The sequence below is a fragment of the Saccostrea cucullata genome, unplaced genomic scaffold (assembly GCF_032062105.1).
Source record: "Saccostrea cucullata isolate Sc308-1 unplaced genomic scaffold, CSIRO_AGI_Scuc_v1 ctg7624, whole genome shotgun sequence".
NCBI classification, from domain to species: Eukaryota; Metazoa; Mollusca; class Bivalvia; order Ostreida; family Ostreidae; genus Saccostrea; species Saccostrea cuccullata.
The window spans coordinates 1-15,433 of record NW_026927298.1 but is presented as its reverse complement, the minus strand read 5'-3'; the positions used below and the strand labels follow the sequence as shown (position 1 = coordinate 15,433).

The following is a 15,433-nucleotide window of genomic DNA, read 5'->3' as shown; positions in this document are numbered from 1 at the left end:
GTGTCTATTTTAATTTGTTCAAATCATGACTAACAAATGTTTAGATCGAGGGTATACAATTGGGAATCAAAATTTTACACAGGAATATATAGGGGGAAAATCTTGAAAAATCTTCTTTGGAATAGCAAAAGTCTTGTTTGGGTAAATGAATATATAAGTATTCTCATGTATTGAAGATTAAGGATTGTTAAAAGATGACCCCTGTGGGTAAGGATGAGCCCAAATAGTGTTTTGATAATGGAGATGACATAATTACTAATCATAACTTGAATGAAATGGCGTTCTCCATTAAGGACAAAGATAAAGACTTCTATGGTGGAAGTTGTGCAAAACCCACAATCGTGGTACTTTCGTAAATTCTTTGGTCGTTACAATGGACATGCCAGCAAATACAATTTATCATTGAGTCAAATGCTGTCTGCCGTTTTTCATATGCAACCTACACTGTGCAACGATACAGTTCAACAAAAGTGCATGGCCCTTAGTTCTATTTAATTGAATACTCAATTGCTTTAATGGTAATTTGATATCACAACATCTTATCAATATCAAGTGCAAAAAATACGACTTTTAACTTTATATACGATGGTTGTCCCAAAAAGTCGTATCTAGATAAGCTGACATAAAATTTTCAATAAAATCATAAACGAACAACTTTCCTGGCAGGCACATGTTGAACATAGATTTAACAAGAAAGAGAACTGGACGACCACATTATATTACGTTTTAAAATCAAGTGATATATATTACAGTATATTTTGTAAATTTAATTTTGACCGTAGTTGGTTACCATAGACGGATGTAGTATGTGATTATTTTTGCGTTGAGAAAAAAAAGAGTGATCTGATTAGGAAGTGGTAGCAACACCAGCCGGATACCTTGTTTCAACTCGTCCTACATAATGTATAAGTTTTTATGGTGAGTCAAATATTGCAGTTTTAAGAACTGATAAACTGGTGGACATTGGAATAAGGTGGCAGAGGATAGTTTCGAATAAAGTACCGGTCAAAAAATAGAAAAAATAGAGAAACCTGAGATTTGAATGCATATTATAGGTAATTTTATAGCTAGAATATTTTATGGGTGCATTTGGAGGGACTTGGTGGCCTTGTATATTTTATTGAAATATGACACTTTAGTGTCACTACTACTGTATATGGGATATGGACTAGAAATACGAAACTAAGCTCAAAACTCGCTCTACCGGTATTTCACCAGAAAAGCGGGGTGGGTTCACAGGATGAATTGTAGCTTGAAAACGAGGTGGTTGAGCCATTATCTCTTGCTGTTCATTGGTATGTACAAATGTTATTCTGCAATTTGTGTGGTAGCCTAGGTCAGGCGCACGGGCCTGGAAGCAGATGCGGCTGCGGCGAAATAGTGAAAATAGGCTTGATTCACATGAAATTTTGAGATTGTCCCTGCGCCATCTTTAGGGCTCATTCTGTAAGTTGTACATGTTTTATTCCTAAAAGCTTCAAATTTCTCAAGGGACTACTTCATACTATTATTACATGTAGAGGGAATTTAAAATTTTTCAATGCACAATTTTAAAGCAGCTCAATATTAAGTAAACCGTCAGTCAAACGTTTTGATTGCAAAAAAAACTATCCTCTGCCACCTAAGAAAGCTTAGCTGGTTTAGACAGGCATTTCTATTTCGCTAGCCGTGTTTACGACGGGAGGAATGATATAATGGAATGTGGATGAGGGGCCACTGTTTTGAATGGTCGTGGGGGTGCTGAGGGTGGACGGTGTAACGGAGGGGGGGGACCAGCGAGTCCGAGGCTCCAACTACCGAAGGAGTTATCTGTAGACAATTTTCCGAATCAGTTGTTATCAAGGGGGCGGATCAGCACGTGGTGACGGGCCCAGGTAGCACAAAACATTTTCAAAACATTTTATTGGTGTTGTAAAAAGGTTTTTTCGAAACATTTCAGACTAAACATTTTAAAAATGTTTTAAAAACATTTACTCTTCTTATTAAAACATTTTAAAAACATTTTAAAAATGTTTTCAAGAAGCTTATGATTAAATCCTTTTGGAACATTTTTCTAAAATATTTTTGAAACGTTTTAAGAATGTTTCAAAAGGTATGTTTAGCTTTCAAATATCAAAGATTTTTATATTACGTTTTAAAAACGTTCTCAAAACATGAAATGAAACATTCCTTTTCCATAAATCTGAAACATTGCATAAATACGTTTCTGAAACATTTGGAAGGAACGTTGTCAAAATGTTTTTGAAACATTCTTAATTCATTTAATGGTATTTATAGCTTCCAAATATAAAAGATCTAATAAAACGTTTTAAAAACGTTCTTAAAACATGAAATGAAACATTCTTATTGTGTAAATCGGAAACATTACATATACGTTTCTGAAAAATTTGTAAGGAACATTTTTAAAATATTTTTAAAACATTCTTAATATCGCTGTTCGTTAAAAACCTTCAATTCCGGATAGGCAGTGAAAATGTTTATTTAAAACATTAACTAAAATAATTATTTTCACTACAATTGAAACATTTTAGTTATAGTTTTTGTAACATTTTTTGGAAACATTTTCAAAATGTTTCTGAAACATTTATTTAATTGCAGCTTAAATTAATTCATTTAGTAACTTTAAGAGTATGTTGTTAGAATGATCTTAGAACATTCAATTTAATTTGTTTTCTTTTTTGAAAGACTTCATTTTTCATTGCTGCTGTTATTTTCAAAATGTTCTTAAAAGATTCAAATAATGTATGATTGCGATTTTCCTAAAATTTAGTTTATGAAGAAAAAAAAGAAATATAGAAAGAATAGTGTTAAATTGAGGAATTGTAGAAAATTGAAAGAGTTATTCCGGTATTTTATAATGATTTCTATTTTTGGCTTATTGATTAAACAGACATAATTATTATAAAGTCCTTTGATTAAACAAATCAAAAAATCAATAAATGAAAGGATAGGCAAACCAAAAAAAAAAATTAAAATATAAATAAATGTATATAATCATAAGCATTAAATAAAACCCTTAAATTTTTTTTTTTTTAAAAATTGTTCTTCATCAAATCTGTGATCCACTCCCACAATTTTACTCTGAGGCATTAGATAGGGATTGGCACACTGGTCAGTTTCAGTGTCATGATAACCTATTATGCAATTCTCCTGCTGGGCAGCGCGTTACAGAGTATAGTGGTTTGCTGATTATCTAGGCCAAATTTTGAATTCTGGTAAACAAGATGTGCGCGCTTACTCCGTACCGATTTGAATGAGAAGACTTCGCACCATATAAACCACAATAATAACCTCGGGATTTATTAACTTTGTATGGTAAGAATTATTCCTTTATCATAGGCTTTAAAAGATCATTTAAGAATGACTTTTATACTACAAGTGCATGATCAATAACTTTGTACAAATGTATGTAGCAATGACAAATCTTTAAACAGTTATATACATATTTGATTTGAATATTTCATTCTTAACACATGCTTAAGGCAACACAATTATATCCTTGATTCAAGTATTCGTTGTCTTTGTGAAATGTTAATCATCAAACAATATGTTGATTTAAAAATGAAATTTCTTTACAGCATGGTGTTGGTTGCATCATCCGTATTTTCAAATTCCCACATTCAAAAGACCCGCCTTTGATGAAAGCAAAGGTATACGTAAATACTATTACTCTTCAATAATATTGTCATAGTAATTATTTTTCTGCTTTATTCAATGCAAATGAGGGAATAACTTTATTTTAATATTATCATTTAAAATATTTTTTGTATATTTTCATTGATCATCTTAAGATACATTAGATGTAGAACGCTAAATACAAACACAATTTTCCTTATCTTTACAGGTTGTGCTATTCTTTTCGAGGGGCAGATTTCTTATCAGCCTTTTCAGTGTATGTGATTCTAACTAAGTCTTATAGATCCGCCACTCTGTTCGACCTATACAGTGAACATTGGATTTCTGTGATTCTGTTCTTTTAAAATTCAGTGAATGGATTAGACGCCGTTTTTAACCTTTAAAAACCCGGTGACTTGAAAGAAAAAATATTAAAACTTGTATCACCGTGTGAAATGCACCCCAAGGACATAACACCTCCTCCCCTGTCATGCCGCGTTGAGTGATTTTTAATGTGAACAATTAAAGTGACATTGAGTTTATTTAATTAATCCGTTAATTGATATCTATTTGTGTTCTTCACTCTTTCATTAATTCTATTGTTAAAATATCACTTTGTATCTTTATATTCATTGTCATGTTAGAATACTGGCAGTTGGAGAGCGACAGCCAAGCCGCTCGGACCACCGACTCCCGACCTTGTAGATTTTGTTAAGTTTTAGGAGTTTTAATAAATTTGTAAAACGGAAACCGACTTATGCAATTTCTCTTGGTTACAATTGGTGGAGAATCCGGGTATCAACTTTTTAGCTTGATACGCGATCCCGTAAGGTACCTCAGAGCTAATTTCCCCCAAAATGGATTTGTACCAGTACTCGTTTGGACCAGCGTGGGATACACCATACCGTTCGAGATACTTTGTACATAACGTAAATCCTATTTGTAGAAGATGCGGATTAACACATGCATGGTTTTATTGTGCTGCAAGGATATCCAAGTGCTTTAGTTGCGGCAGAAATGGACATTTCGCGCGGATGTGTAGGACACAAAAATCTGACCGCCGAAGTGACGTTTTGGCTATTAAAGTTACAGGGAAGACCGAGAGCTCAACACAAACAGAAGCAAAGAAATCGGCTAGGAAAATTCAACGCGACAGAGAAAGGAGACGGAACTTTAATGAAAACCGTTTGATCCTTGCAGAACTTCCCTTTTCAAAAATCAAGGACACGGACTTTAAAGAGGAACTCTTTCAGAATCAAATAGAGGCTGCACACCACAGAATAAATGTTCTACGTAAAAAGGCTGACCACCAAACTGCACGAGCAGCATTTTTTGAGAGGCGCCATTTAATGTTATTAGCAGAGCTAAAAGAACGCGACAAAGTTATTAATAAACTGGAAGAGGAAGTCAAACGAATGTCCAATGTAATTCAAAACAAAGAAAAGGAACTACAAACAGTTACAACAAAGTTTCGCAGGACCAATAGACAATCTCCTAAGCACATACGTGATGTGACACGGTGTTTAAGTGGCAGACAGTTTAAGTTTCCCAGGTACAGTGACCGTGTTAATCCCGGTTCCAGGTCTTATGCAGAGGGGGCAAGTGCCAGGCCCCAAAAATGTGCGCAACTTTGGAACACGAGGACGTGTTCAATTGGAGGAAGAGGCAAGTATCACCGTGTGAAATGCACCCCAAGGACATAACACCTCCTCCCCTGTCATGCCGCGTTGAGTGATTTTTAATGTGAACAATTAAAGTGACATTGAGTTTATTTAATTAATCCGTTAATTGATATCTATTTGTGTTCTTCACTCTTTCATTAATTCTATTGTTAAAATATCACTTTGTATCTTTATATTCATTGTCATGTTAGAATACTGGCAGTTGGAGAGCGACAGCCAAGCCGCTCGGACCACCGACTCCCGACCTTGTAGATTTTGTTAAGTTTTAGGAGTTTTAATAAATTTGTAAAACGGAAACCGACTTTTGCAATTTCTCTTGGTTACACTTGTACCGAAAATGGAATTTAAATGTGATTAACATATTGAATATGGGTTTGTATTAAAGGTTCAAAAATCAAATACAGTTTGTGTTTATTTTTTTTTTAAATATAGATAAATCATTATTTAATGAGAAAAATTAAAAATTCAGGAAAAATACTTTTGTAACCTCGACTTTAATGTTTTGAAAACGTTTTAAAAACCAAACAATTTAAACGTGAATAAGACATATTTGAAAAACAATATTATGATAACATTTGTCGAAATATTTTGTAAAATGTTTTAAAAACATTTTAAAAACCATACAAAATCACGTGATTAAAACATCGTTGAAAAATGTTTTTGTAACATTTTAAGAAAATGTTCCGGAAACATTTGCTGAAATATTTCACTAAAATGTTTTTAAAACGTTTAAAAAACCATACAAATTCACGTGATTAAAACATTATTGAAAATGCTTTTGCAACATTTTAAGAAAATGTTCTGACAACATTTTGCTGAAATATTTCACTAAAATGTTTTAAAAACCTTTAAAAAACCATACAAATTCACGTGATTAAAACATTATTGAAAATGTTTTTGCAACATTTTAAGAAAATGTTCTGACAACATTTTGCTGAAATATTTCACTAAAATGTTTTAAAAACGTTTAAAAAACCATACAAAATCACGTGATTAAAACATTTTAAAAAATGTTTTCTCAACATTTTGAAAATGTTTTTAAAATATTTTAAAAATGTTTTTGTGTTAGCTGGGGGAGTCCTTCATCGTGAAAATAAGGGAATGAATTTTGTATGTGAATAAAAATCTGATACGATAATAGAACAAAAAGACATTTGTAGGTATACATTGTATCAGATATCTGAATAATTAATTACTGTTTCATATTACATGTATTTCTAGCCTGTGTGTGTTGAGAAAGAGAATATAATTTTCATTTGTTTATTAGTCCCCTACCGGAAAAAATGGAGGTGGCGTACTAAAGGACCTCTGCGTCTGTACGTCCGTCCCTCCGTCTAACTGTCAGTCTGTCCTGCTTGGTTTTCCGCACTCTTTTTCTAAATGCTTGAAGATATTGAGCTGAATTTTGGTAAGAAGATATATCTTGAGTGTATCTTGACGAGTTACAGATCAAGTTTAAATTTTGTTTCTCTTCATTGTTTTTGACATAATCATGGCATTTTTAATTTTTCAAAATGGTTTAAAATCGGGTTCGTGTTATGCTTGTCAATATGGTAAATATGAAGCGAGAAAAAGATGTTTTAAAAAGAAATAGTTGAATTTTCGTCTTCATGTGGATTATTTTATAAGGTTAAATGCATTCACAACCTCAAAATCAACTTTTGCATATTATAAAATGACATCCTGAAGAAAAAGGAGAACCTGGTAGGGGACATGTATTGCTTATGCAATACTTTCATAATGATTGTTCTGAAAAATGTGTCTTTGATAATTTTACAATTTATTCTTGTATATCAGCCAGGCAAAATTCCAAACAATTCATTATACAGATATTATACTTTACATTAACGCCTTTATTTAAGTTTCACTATGGTTAACTATATTTCAGGACATACCCAATATAGTTTGAGCACACGCTGGGTGTGACCGGTCGGAATTGAAGTGGATACTCATTCCTCCATGTCATCTGAACATACTTCTAATGTTTAATAGGTCCGTGTTTGCCGTAATAATAGATTTTGGGCTTGAGTACTGTTGGTTATCTCCATATCATATCTCCAATGTCATATTCACTTGAGATGAAGAGTTCCAAAACTTAAAGGAAAATTTATGATTCTGTATTTTTCTAACTTTAAATAATAAAGCAAGTATATTACTTTCATGCCCCGCCATTAATATGGCCGGGGCATATAGGGGTTTTTTTCATGTCCGTCTTCCGTCCTTCTATCTGTCCTTCCGTCACACTTTGCGTTTAGCTCTCTTCAAAGCTCAGTTTCAAAGAAACTATTCAAGATATTTTCATCAAACTTCATATGCTGATAGATATTAATGAGAGCTATGCAACTGCATCAACATTTTTTGACCTTGACCTCACTTTTCCTTATATAAGTGTTTAGCTTAGTTTTAACCACACCATTCAAGATGGTGTTATTACACTCACATGTTGATACATACTGATGAGAGCTACATTTATTCAGTTGCACCAACATTTTTGACATTTATTTCCTTTGACCTTGACCTCACTTTTCTTAAATTAGTCTTAAACGTCATATGCTGATACATTCTGATGTAAGCAATTCAACTACATCAACATTTCCTACCTTGCCCTTTCATTTGACCTTGAGTTCACTTGTATCAAATTATGTTCAAGTCAGTTTTAAATAAATCATTCATCGTCTTTTTTATCAAACTTGATATTTTGATACACATAGATTAGAGCTATTTAATTGCATCAACATTTTTTACCTTGACCTTTGCTTTGACCTCGACCTCACATTACTAAATCATTGTCAAACTTCATATGGCGATACATATTGATATAAGCATTTCAACTCTATCAACATTTTTGACCTTGACCTTTCGTTTGACCTTAACCCCAGGTTATCAAATTGGCGTTATTCAGTTTTAAACAAACCATTTACAAGAAATTTTCAACTTCATATGTTGATTATACTGATGTAAGCAATTCAACTGCATCACTTTTCAAGGTATTCTGATCAAATTTCATTCAAATTATCATGTTGCATTACTAATACACTCTCGACGGGGCATTCATGTCCTATGGACATATATTTTAATAGTTTTGATTTTTTTAAAATTAAAACTATGATGTCCATACTAGTACTTAATTCTAATCAAAATTAAAAAAAAATGCTAGAGCAGTTTGAATAGCAAGCTGGTATTCAAATTCGCTTTTATCCAGAACGTATAAACACCTGACAGGTATATAATACATGGTATCAAGTGATCAGAGAATAGTTATAGATAAACTTTAGTAGGTTTTAACCATTGCAAACAAATTCATCTTTTTCTCTCAAGTCTACTGGGATGTATTGGATAAATGTCTGGAACTTACATGTAATTATTTCTAATAATAATGCATTTCTTTTATTTTCAGATTTGCTAGTATATTGATCCCGCTTTAAAATTTATCATGGACCCCCGTACCAGTGCCCAGGACGTGATGCTATGTGACCTGTGTGAGACCGCTGTGGTACAGATGCACTGTGATACATGTCTTGTCAACCTGTGTAAGGCCTGCGTTGGAGAACACATCTCAACAGATGAATCCAAGGACCACAAAGTCGTCAAATTTGACTCCAGGAAATCTACTCTTCTCTTCCCTGGATGTGAATCCCATTCCCATGACGAAGAACGATGTGAAATGTACTGTAATCAATGTGACATTCCTGTATGCAACACATGTATTGCATCTGATCATCATCTCGGTCATAAATATTCAAAAATTCTACAAATCTTAGATGAAAAAAGAAACAAAATTATGAAAGATGTAACTGAATTAAATGAAACAATTTATCCAACCTACCATGACATTGCCTCTGATGTACAGAACAGAATGAGTCAGTTAGAAAAGGAATATGGGGATCTCTCAACAGCCATTACAAAACATGGAGAGGACTGGCACAGAGAAATTGACAAACTTGTCAAGAAACTTAAAGCTGAAGTTGATGAGATGAAAAACAAACAATTACAAACTCTACAGAAACATCTGGATGAAATAAACAAGACAATGGCTGGCATCAAGGATGAAATCAATTCGGTTGAAATGGCTATAGACACTAATGACTTGTCAAAACTGTTTAGTGTTACATCCAATGTAGATATATACAGAAATCTTCCACACAAAATTATGCCATCTTTACCCAAATTCAAACCGGGAAAAATCCAAGGAGAAAACTTAATTAAACTGTATGGATCCTTAGCATCAGGTTATTTAACATCAAATGAACATGGCTACAGCATGAAGACAATACAGAAATCACCAGAAGCTGGATCCTCTCCTCCAGTCAAACAGCTCTTAAATGAACCAGAGACTGTCACCACCATAGACACTGGGTATAGGGGTTATCTATACAATGTGGCCTGTCTGAGTAGTGAAGAAATCTGGACAAGTGGAAGTGACAGCACCATGAAACTCTTCAGCATCAATCAGGGATCACTACTCAAGTCAATCACATCAACGTCGGGAAAAGTGTCAACTAACATAGCAGTGACCAAATGTGGAGATCTAGTTTATACTGATTTAAAATGATGGAACTGTGAACATTGTGAAAAATGATAAAGTAGAGGAGTTGATCAGACTACATGGACCGGAGAACTGGAAATTTCGTGGTGTTTGTTGTACCTCCTCTGGTGACCTACTGGTTATCGTGTGTAGTAAAAATGAAAATCAAACAAAAGTTGTCAGTTACTCTGGCTCCACAGAGAAGCAAATGAGTCAGTTTGATAATAAAGGTAAACTTTTTTATTCATCTGATGGTTATTACAGATACATAACTGAGAACAGGAACCTGGATATCTGTATGTCTGATGAGAAAACTAGAGCAGTAGTTGTGGTCAATCAGGTCGGGAAACTGAGATTCAGATACACTGGACATATTCCTGCTCTAAATAACCAACCATTCGATCCACGAGGAATCACTACAGACAGTCAGAGTCACATCCTTACAGCTGATTGTGACAATGACTGTGTCCACATCATAGACCAGAATGGACAGTTCCTCCGTTACATAGACTGTGGGCTAAGTCAACCCGAAGGCTTGTGTACAGATACAATTGACAATCTGTTTGTTGCTCAATATAGAAACACACAAGTAAAGAAAGTTAAATATTTGCATTGAAATACATCACTGTGTTGTATGCTCTATATAATTCATTAGTTATACAAATTAATTAAGGTCATATGGAACGTAGTTTGAACTTTATTGGGCTCTTCCGTGGAGTTGAAGAGTTCCACTAAATGAAGGACATGTGCACAATACTTTTAATTTCTACATATGGATTTGTACACCTCTTCTTAAAAAAATTGATGGAAAAATAATCTGAAATTTATGTTTGGTAATTTTGTATTTTTTTTTCAATAATAGAAAAAAAATATATAATTAGATATCTTCCCCAAAAAATTCTGGTAATCCATGCTGATTTTTTTTATTTATAAACATCTGATAGCACTATATTATTAAATGAAGAATATCTTGGGAGAATTATCAGTAAGTAAAGTACCTTACATAATTCCTTTAAACATATTTATTTTTAAATGATATATCAGCATGCTTCTATATCGAGATTCATTTTTAGCTCACCTCAACGAAGTTAGGGGAGCTTATGTAATACCCTCGGAGTCGGCGTCGGCGTCCCAGGTTAAGGTTAATTTTTTTGGAGCAGTTTTTTTTATAAGTACTTCTATGACCTATATTAATTAGACATGCATAGAAAATTGTTCTAGTGTGTTTCATTGTACCAGTCAAAGTTTCAGATACTGCAATTGCAGCAAAGGAATGACCAGGTTAATGTTTTTGGAGCAGGTTAACATTTTTGGTGCAGTTTTTGGGTAGGTTTTATTTCCAAGTAACTACCCAGCGGGCACACAACATTGAATAAACTTTAAATCAACGTTGTTTTTTTATGTTGATTCAACATTAATTTTATGTTAGATTTTGAAAATTTGTATCAACGTTGAAGTCTTAACATTGAATCAACATTGATAATCAACGTTGATTATATGTTGAAAAGCAGTTGATTCAACATTTATTCAATTATCTATTTTGGAAAGGGGGTGTCATATATAGGAATTATATACTTACTTAAATTTTCAACCGTTTTATTGCATGGTTGCTAAGATGCCTTCAAAATATTGTTGAAAGGATGGCGACCCTCTGATAATACAGATAACTTTCAGAGTACAAAGTAGTAATACTACTCACCGTTTTCTTCATCAGTTTCCTGAGACCTGTGAATAGTCAATTTGATGAGATCAAACATGCGATGGAATCATAATGCCTTCAGCTCAGGTGAGCTTATCATGCATTTCAATTTATATAACTAAATTACTTTGGTACTTACTTAATCATCTTCGTTCCTTGTGGAGCACATTTCTTCTACAGTTGCTCTGTCGAACAATACTGTTCTTTTGCTTCCTTCTACGTCTTTCCAATGTTTTCAAGCTTTTTCTTTCTTGTTTTCCTCCAGTTGTGTAATGGTCACCCTTGTTTTCTTTGACCTTGTGTATTCCAGTCCAGTCCAATGCCTCGCCGATGATGCCGTTTTGGGGCCATGTCCAAGTCTGCCCAAAACGCTGTGATGCTTGTTTCTTGATTTGGAGAGATATTGGTTCTTGGTACGTTTCAGTAGCTGTTCGTTTGATATTGGCCGCATCACATTACAGATGTGTTGAAGTCATTAATTGGTTGGTAAATATTTGGATTTTTGTTGTAGTCCTGCCGCTAATCTTCAGATTTCACATCCGTAGAAAAGAATTCATTAAACATGTAAAATATTGATATGAAATACTTGGATCTTGGTGCTTTCATTTAGTGCACTGGTATTCAAGACTGATTTAAGCATTGCGAAAGCCTGTCGGGCCTTGCTTATTCTGACTTAAATGTCTTCGTCTGAATGATGGACGCTCGGTCAGTAAATTTCTTCCCCCCAGTTCTGATTGGTCCATCTTTTCTAGTCTTTTAGTTTTGAACCCTATTCTCTTTTCAATTCCGTTTAACTTGTTGTTAAATTGTTGTTCCCTTCTCTGGTGTCTTATTATTATTATTAGGACAAGGTGATCGGCAAAATCCAAGTCTTCTTATCTTCTGACCACTGTCCTTGGCCTTGGTTTGTCGAATAACAGCATTATGATCCAGTCTATCACTGTAGGAACATAATAGGTGAGTGAAAGCAGCCTTGTTTCTCTCTAGTTTTAACTTAAAGGAATCACTATCAGTGAGATCTCCCGTGTATGTAACTTGTACTGAAAATTCTTCATAGAGTCTCGATAATATTCACTATCTTCGATCGTATCCCATAGTGTATCATCATTTGCCACATTCCATCTCTAATGGCATGGTCAAATGCATTTAATGCATATTTTAAGTCGATAAAATATATACAAAGATGATTGCCATTCAACAGATTGCTCTGCGATTATTCTTAGGGTTGCAATTCCGTCTCTTCTGTCGGATCTAATGCCTATCTGTCAATTTGAAGACATTTTTTGTACTAGTTCCTAAAACTTGTAACGCTCTCTTCCTTATCCAGGTGACCTGTTTGTTCATCCCCTAAAACTTTATCCATCGTATCTTTCTTCCTATTCAGTATTTCTCTACATAGGATCTTGCTAGCTACTGGCAGCAGGGCTATACCAGTACAGTAAACTGTTTCACTGCAAATTGGGTCTCCCTTTTTGGCAGTGTTACAAGTAGTCTTTTATTCCGTTTTGTTCGTATTATCTTAGCTTCCAAGCTTTTATTAGCTTTTCTGAGCCAAAGGCTCAAAGAGCTTATGCTATGGCCATTTGTTCGATGTGCGTTAACTTTTTAGAATATGGGCCATAACTCAAGAACCCCTTGGCCAATCATTTTCAAACTTGTCACAGGGTATCCTTGGCCCAAGGGCTACCATTTATACCAAAATAAGGGTTGGTACCCTAAAACAAGGGGAAATAATCAGGAAAACAAAACCTAAAGTACTGGTTGCTAAAAAAATATTCTTCTCCAGAACCACCAGGCAGATTTTCACCAAACTTACATACAAGGATCAGGATATGTTGAAAATTAAAAATTGTTCAAGGCATGGCATGGCCTGGGGCAAAGGGCGTTGTCTCAAGGTCACTTCAAATTTGACCTAAATTTACAATTAATAAAAACGTTGATATTTTGCTTACTATTAGGACTAGGATCATCAAATCTTGTAAGTTGATGAATCTTGGGACTTCACATCATGTTAACTCAAAAGTAGGTCACGGTGACCTACTTTTTTAATTTTGCAGGCATTTGTTTTCAAATTGATTTGAAGGCATATTTTGGACACTTTTAGGCCTATGATCATCAAATTTTTTCAGTAGATGCATCTTGGGTCCTTGAACAACGTCAACGTAAAAGCAGGTCACCGTGACCTAATTTTTGAACTTTATGACATCCTTGTTAAAACATTTAATCCCATTATTTAAGACACAAGAGGGTTAGAATCATCAAATCTTGTAAGTTGCTACATCTTGGGACCTTAAAACCTATTTAAGAAAAAGTAGGTCACTGTGACCTACTTTTAGAATTTTGCAGTCATTTGTTTTCAAATTGTTTAATAGGAATATTTTGATAACCTTCAGACCTACGATCATCATACTTGATCGGCAGATTCATCTTAAGACTTTGAAAAACGTTGACCAAAATGTAGGTCACGATGAACTACTTTTGACATTTTATGGCAATATTTAAGTATTTTATGTATTTATTGGCTTAGAATCATCAAACTTTGTCAGTTGATGCATCTTGGGTTTTGGGAAAGTGCCGACCAAAAAGTAGGTCAAAGTGACCTACTTTTGACATTTTATGGCTATAATTAAGTATCTCTGGTACTTATTGGCTTAGAATCATCAAACTTTGTCGGTTAATGTATCTTGGGTTTTCAGAGAGTGACGACCACGGTGACCTACTTTTGACATTTTATGGCTATAATTAAGTATCTCCGGTACCTATTGGCTTAGAATCATTAAACTTTGTCAGTTGATGCATCTTGGGTTTTCGGAAAGTGCCGAGCAAATTATAGGTCACAGTGACCTACTTTTGACATTTAATGGCTATATTTAGGTATCCCAGGTATTTTTATTAGCTTAGAATCATCAAACTTTGTCAGTTGATATATCTTGGGTTTTTGGAGAGTGCCAACGAAAGAGTAGGTCACGGTGACCTACTTTTGACATTTTTTGGCTATAATTAAGTATCTCTGGTACGTATTGGCTTAGAATCATCAAATTTTGTCAGTTGATGCATCTTGGGTTTTCGGAGAGTGACGACTAAAAAGTACGTCACGATGACCTACTTTCGACATGTTATGGCTATATTTAAGTATCTCTGGTACTTAGCGGATAAGAATCATCAAACTTTATTAGTTGATGCCTCTTGGGTTTTCAGAGAATGTCGACCAAAAAGTAGGCCAAGATAACCTACTTTTGAATATTTAAAATACTTACTGGCTTCGAATCTTCAATCTTAGTTATTCTATTAATGCATCTTGAGTCCTCAGAAAACTTCATTCTTAAAGTAGGTCACTGTGACCTTCTCATGGTTTTTTATAGCTTTATTAAAATATCTTCAGTCCTAATTGGCTAAGAATCATCAAATTTTGTCAGTTGATGCAACTTGGGTCTTAGGATACTTAAGATTAGAGGCTTCAAATACAAGTGATATGTTGTACAATTTATCAGAAGAGCGATTCAAAGCCCTTGGGCCTCTTGTTTTAAGTTTAAACAGGTTTTCTCTTATATCTTCTCAATATTTTCAATGCTCTAGGTGGTATATAAGAAAGCCATGAAGGGACATAGGATTTTTTTTTAATGGATAAAAGTAAACCGAGTTCTCGAATTAGACAGTCCGTTCTCTGAGATTGACAATATATTGTAACACATTGCCAATTCGTTTAAACAGATTATCAATTCGTTCCCTCAGCTAACTCAATCCTCGGATTATGATTCATTCTCTCAATTTGAACAATTCGTTCCCTCGGAATTTAAACCATTCCGATGATTTCATGAGTCTTATTTATCTGTACATATCGGATATGGCAATACGTGTTTAATATTATAATAGAATATTGTAGAAGTTTACATCCTTCCTTTCATTACATAT

At 34.0% G+C, this 15,433-nt stretch overlaps 2 protein-coding genes across 2 annotated transcripts; both read left to right on the top strand.

Annotated features, from left to right (window-relative positions):
• Positions 1-828: 828 nt before the first annotated feature.
• LOC134274002 (E3 ubiquitin-protein ligase TRIM45-like) lies at positions 829-9,849 on the top strand. The gene is made up of 2 exons (XM_062756231.1): positions 829-918; positions 8,695-9,849. The coding sequence occupies exon 2, from the start codon at positions 8,731-8,733 to the stop codon at positions 9,847-9,849; it is 1,119 nt and encodes a 372-aa protein (XP_062612215.1). The 5' UTR covers positions 829-918; positions 8,695-8,730.
• Positions 9,850-9,902: 53 nt separating this feature from the next.
• LOC134274001 (protein lin-41-like) lies at positions 9,903-10,411 on the top strand (the record flags this gene model as incomplete). The annotated part of the gene is made up of 2 exons (XM_062756230.1): positions 9,903-9,967; positions 10,087-10,411. Coding segments are annotated over exons 1-2 (390 nt in total), but the record flags the coding sequence as incomplete, so codon positions are not given.
• Between the last annotated feature and the right edge of the window lie 5,022 nt (positions 10,412-15,433).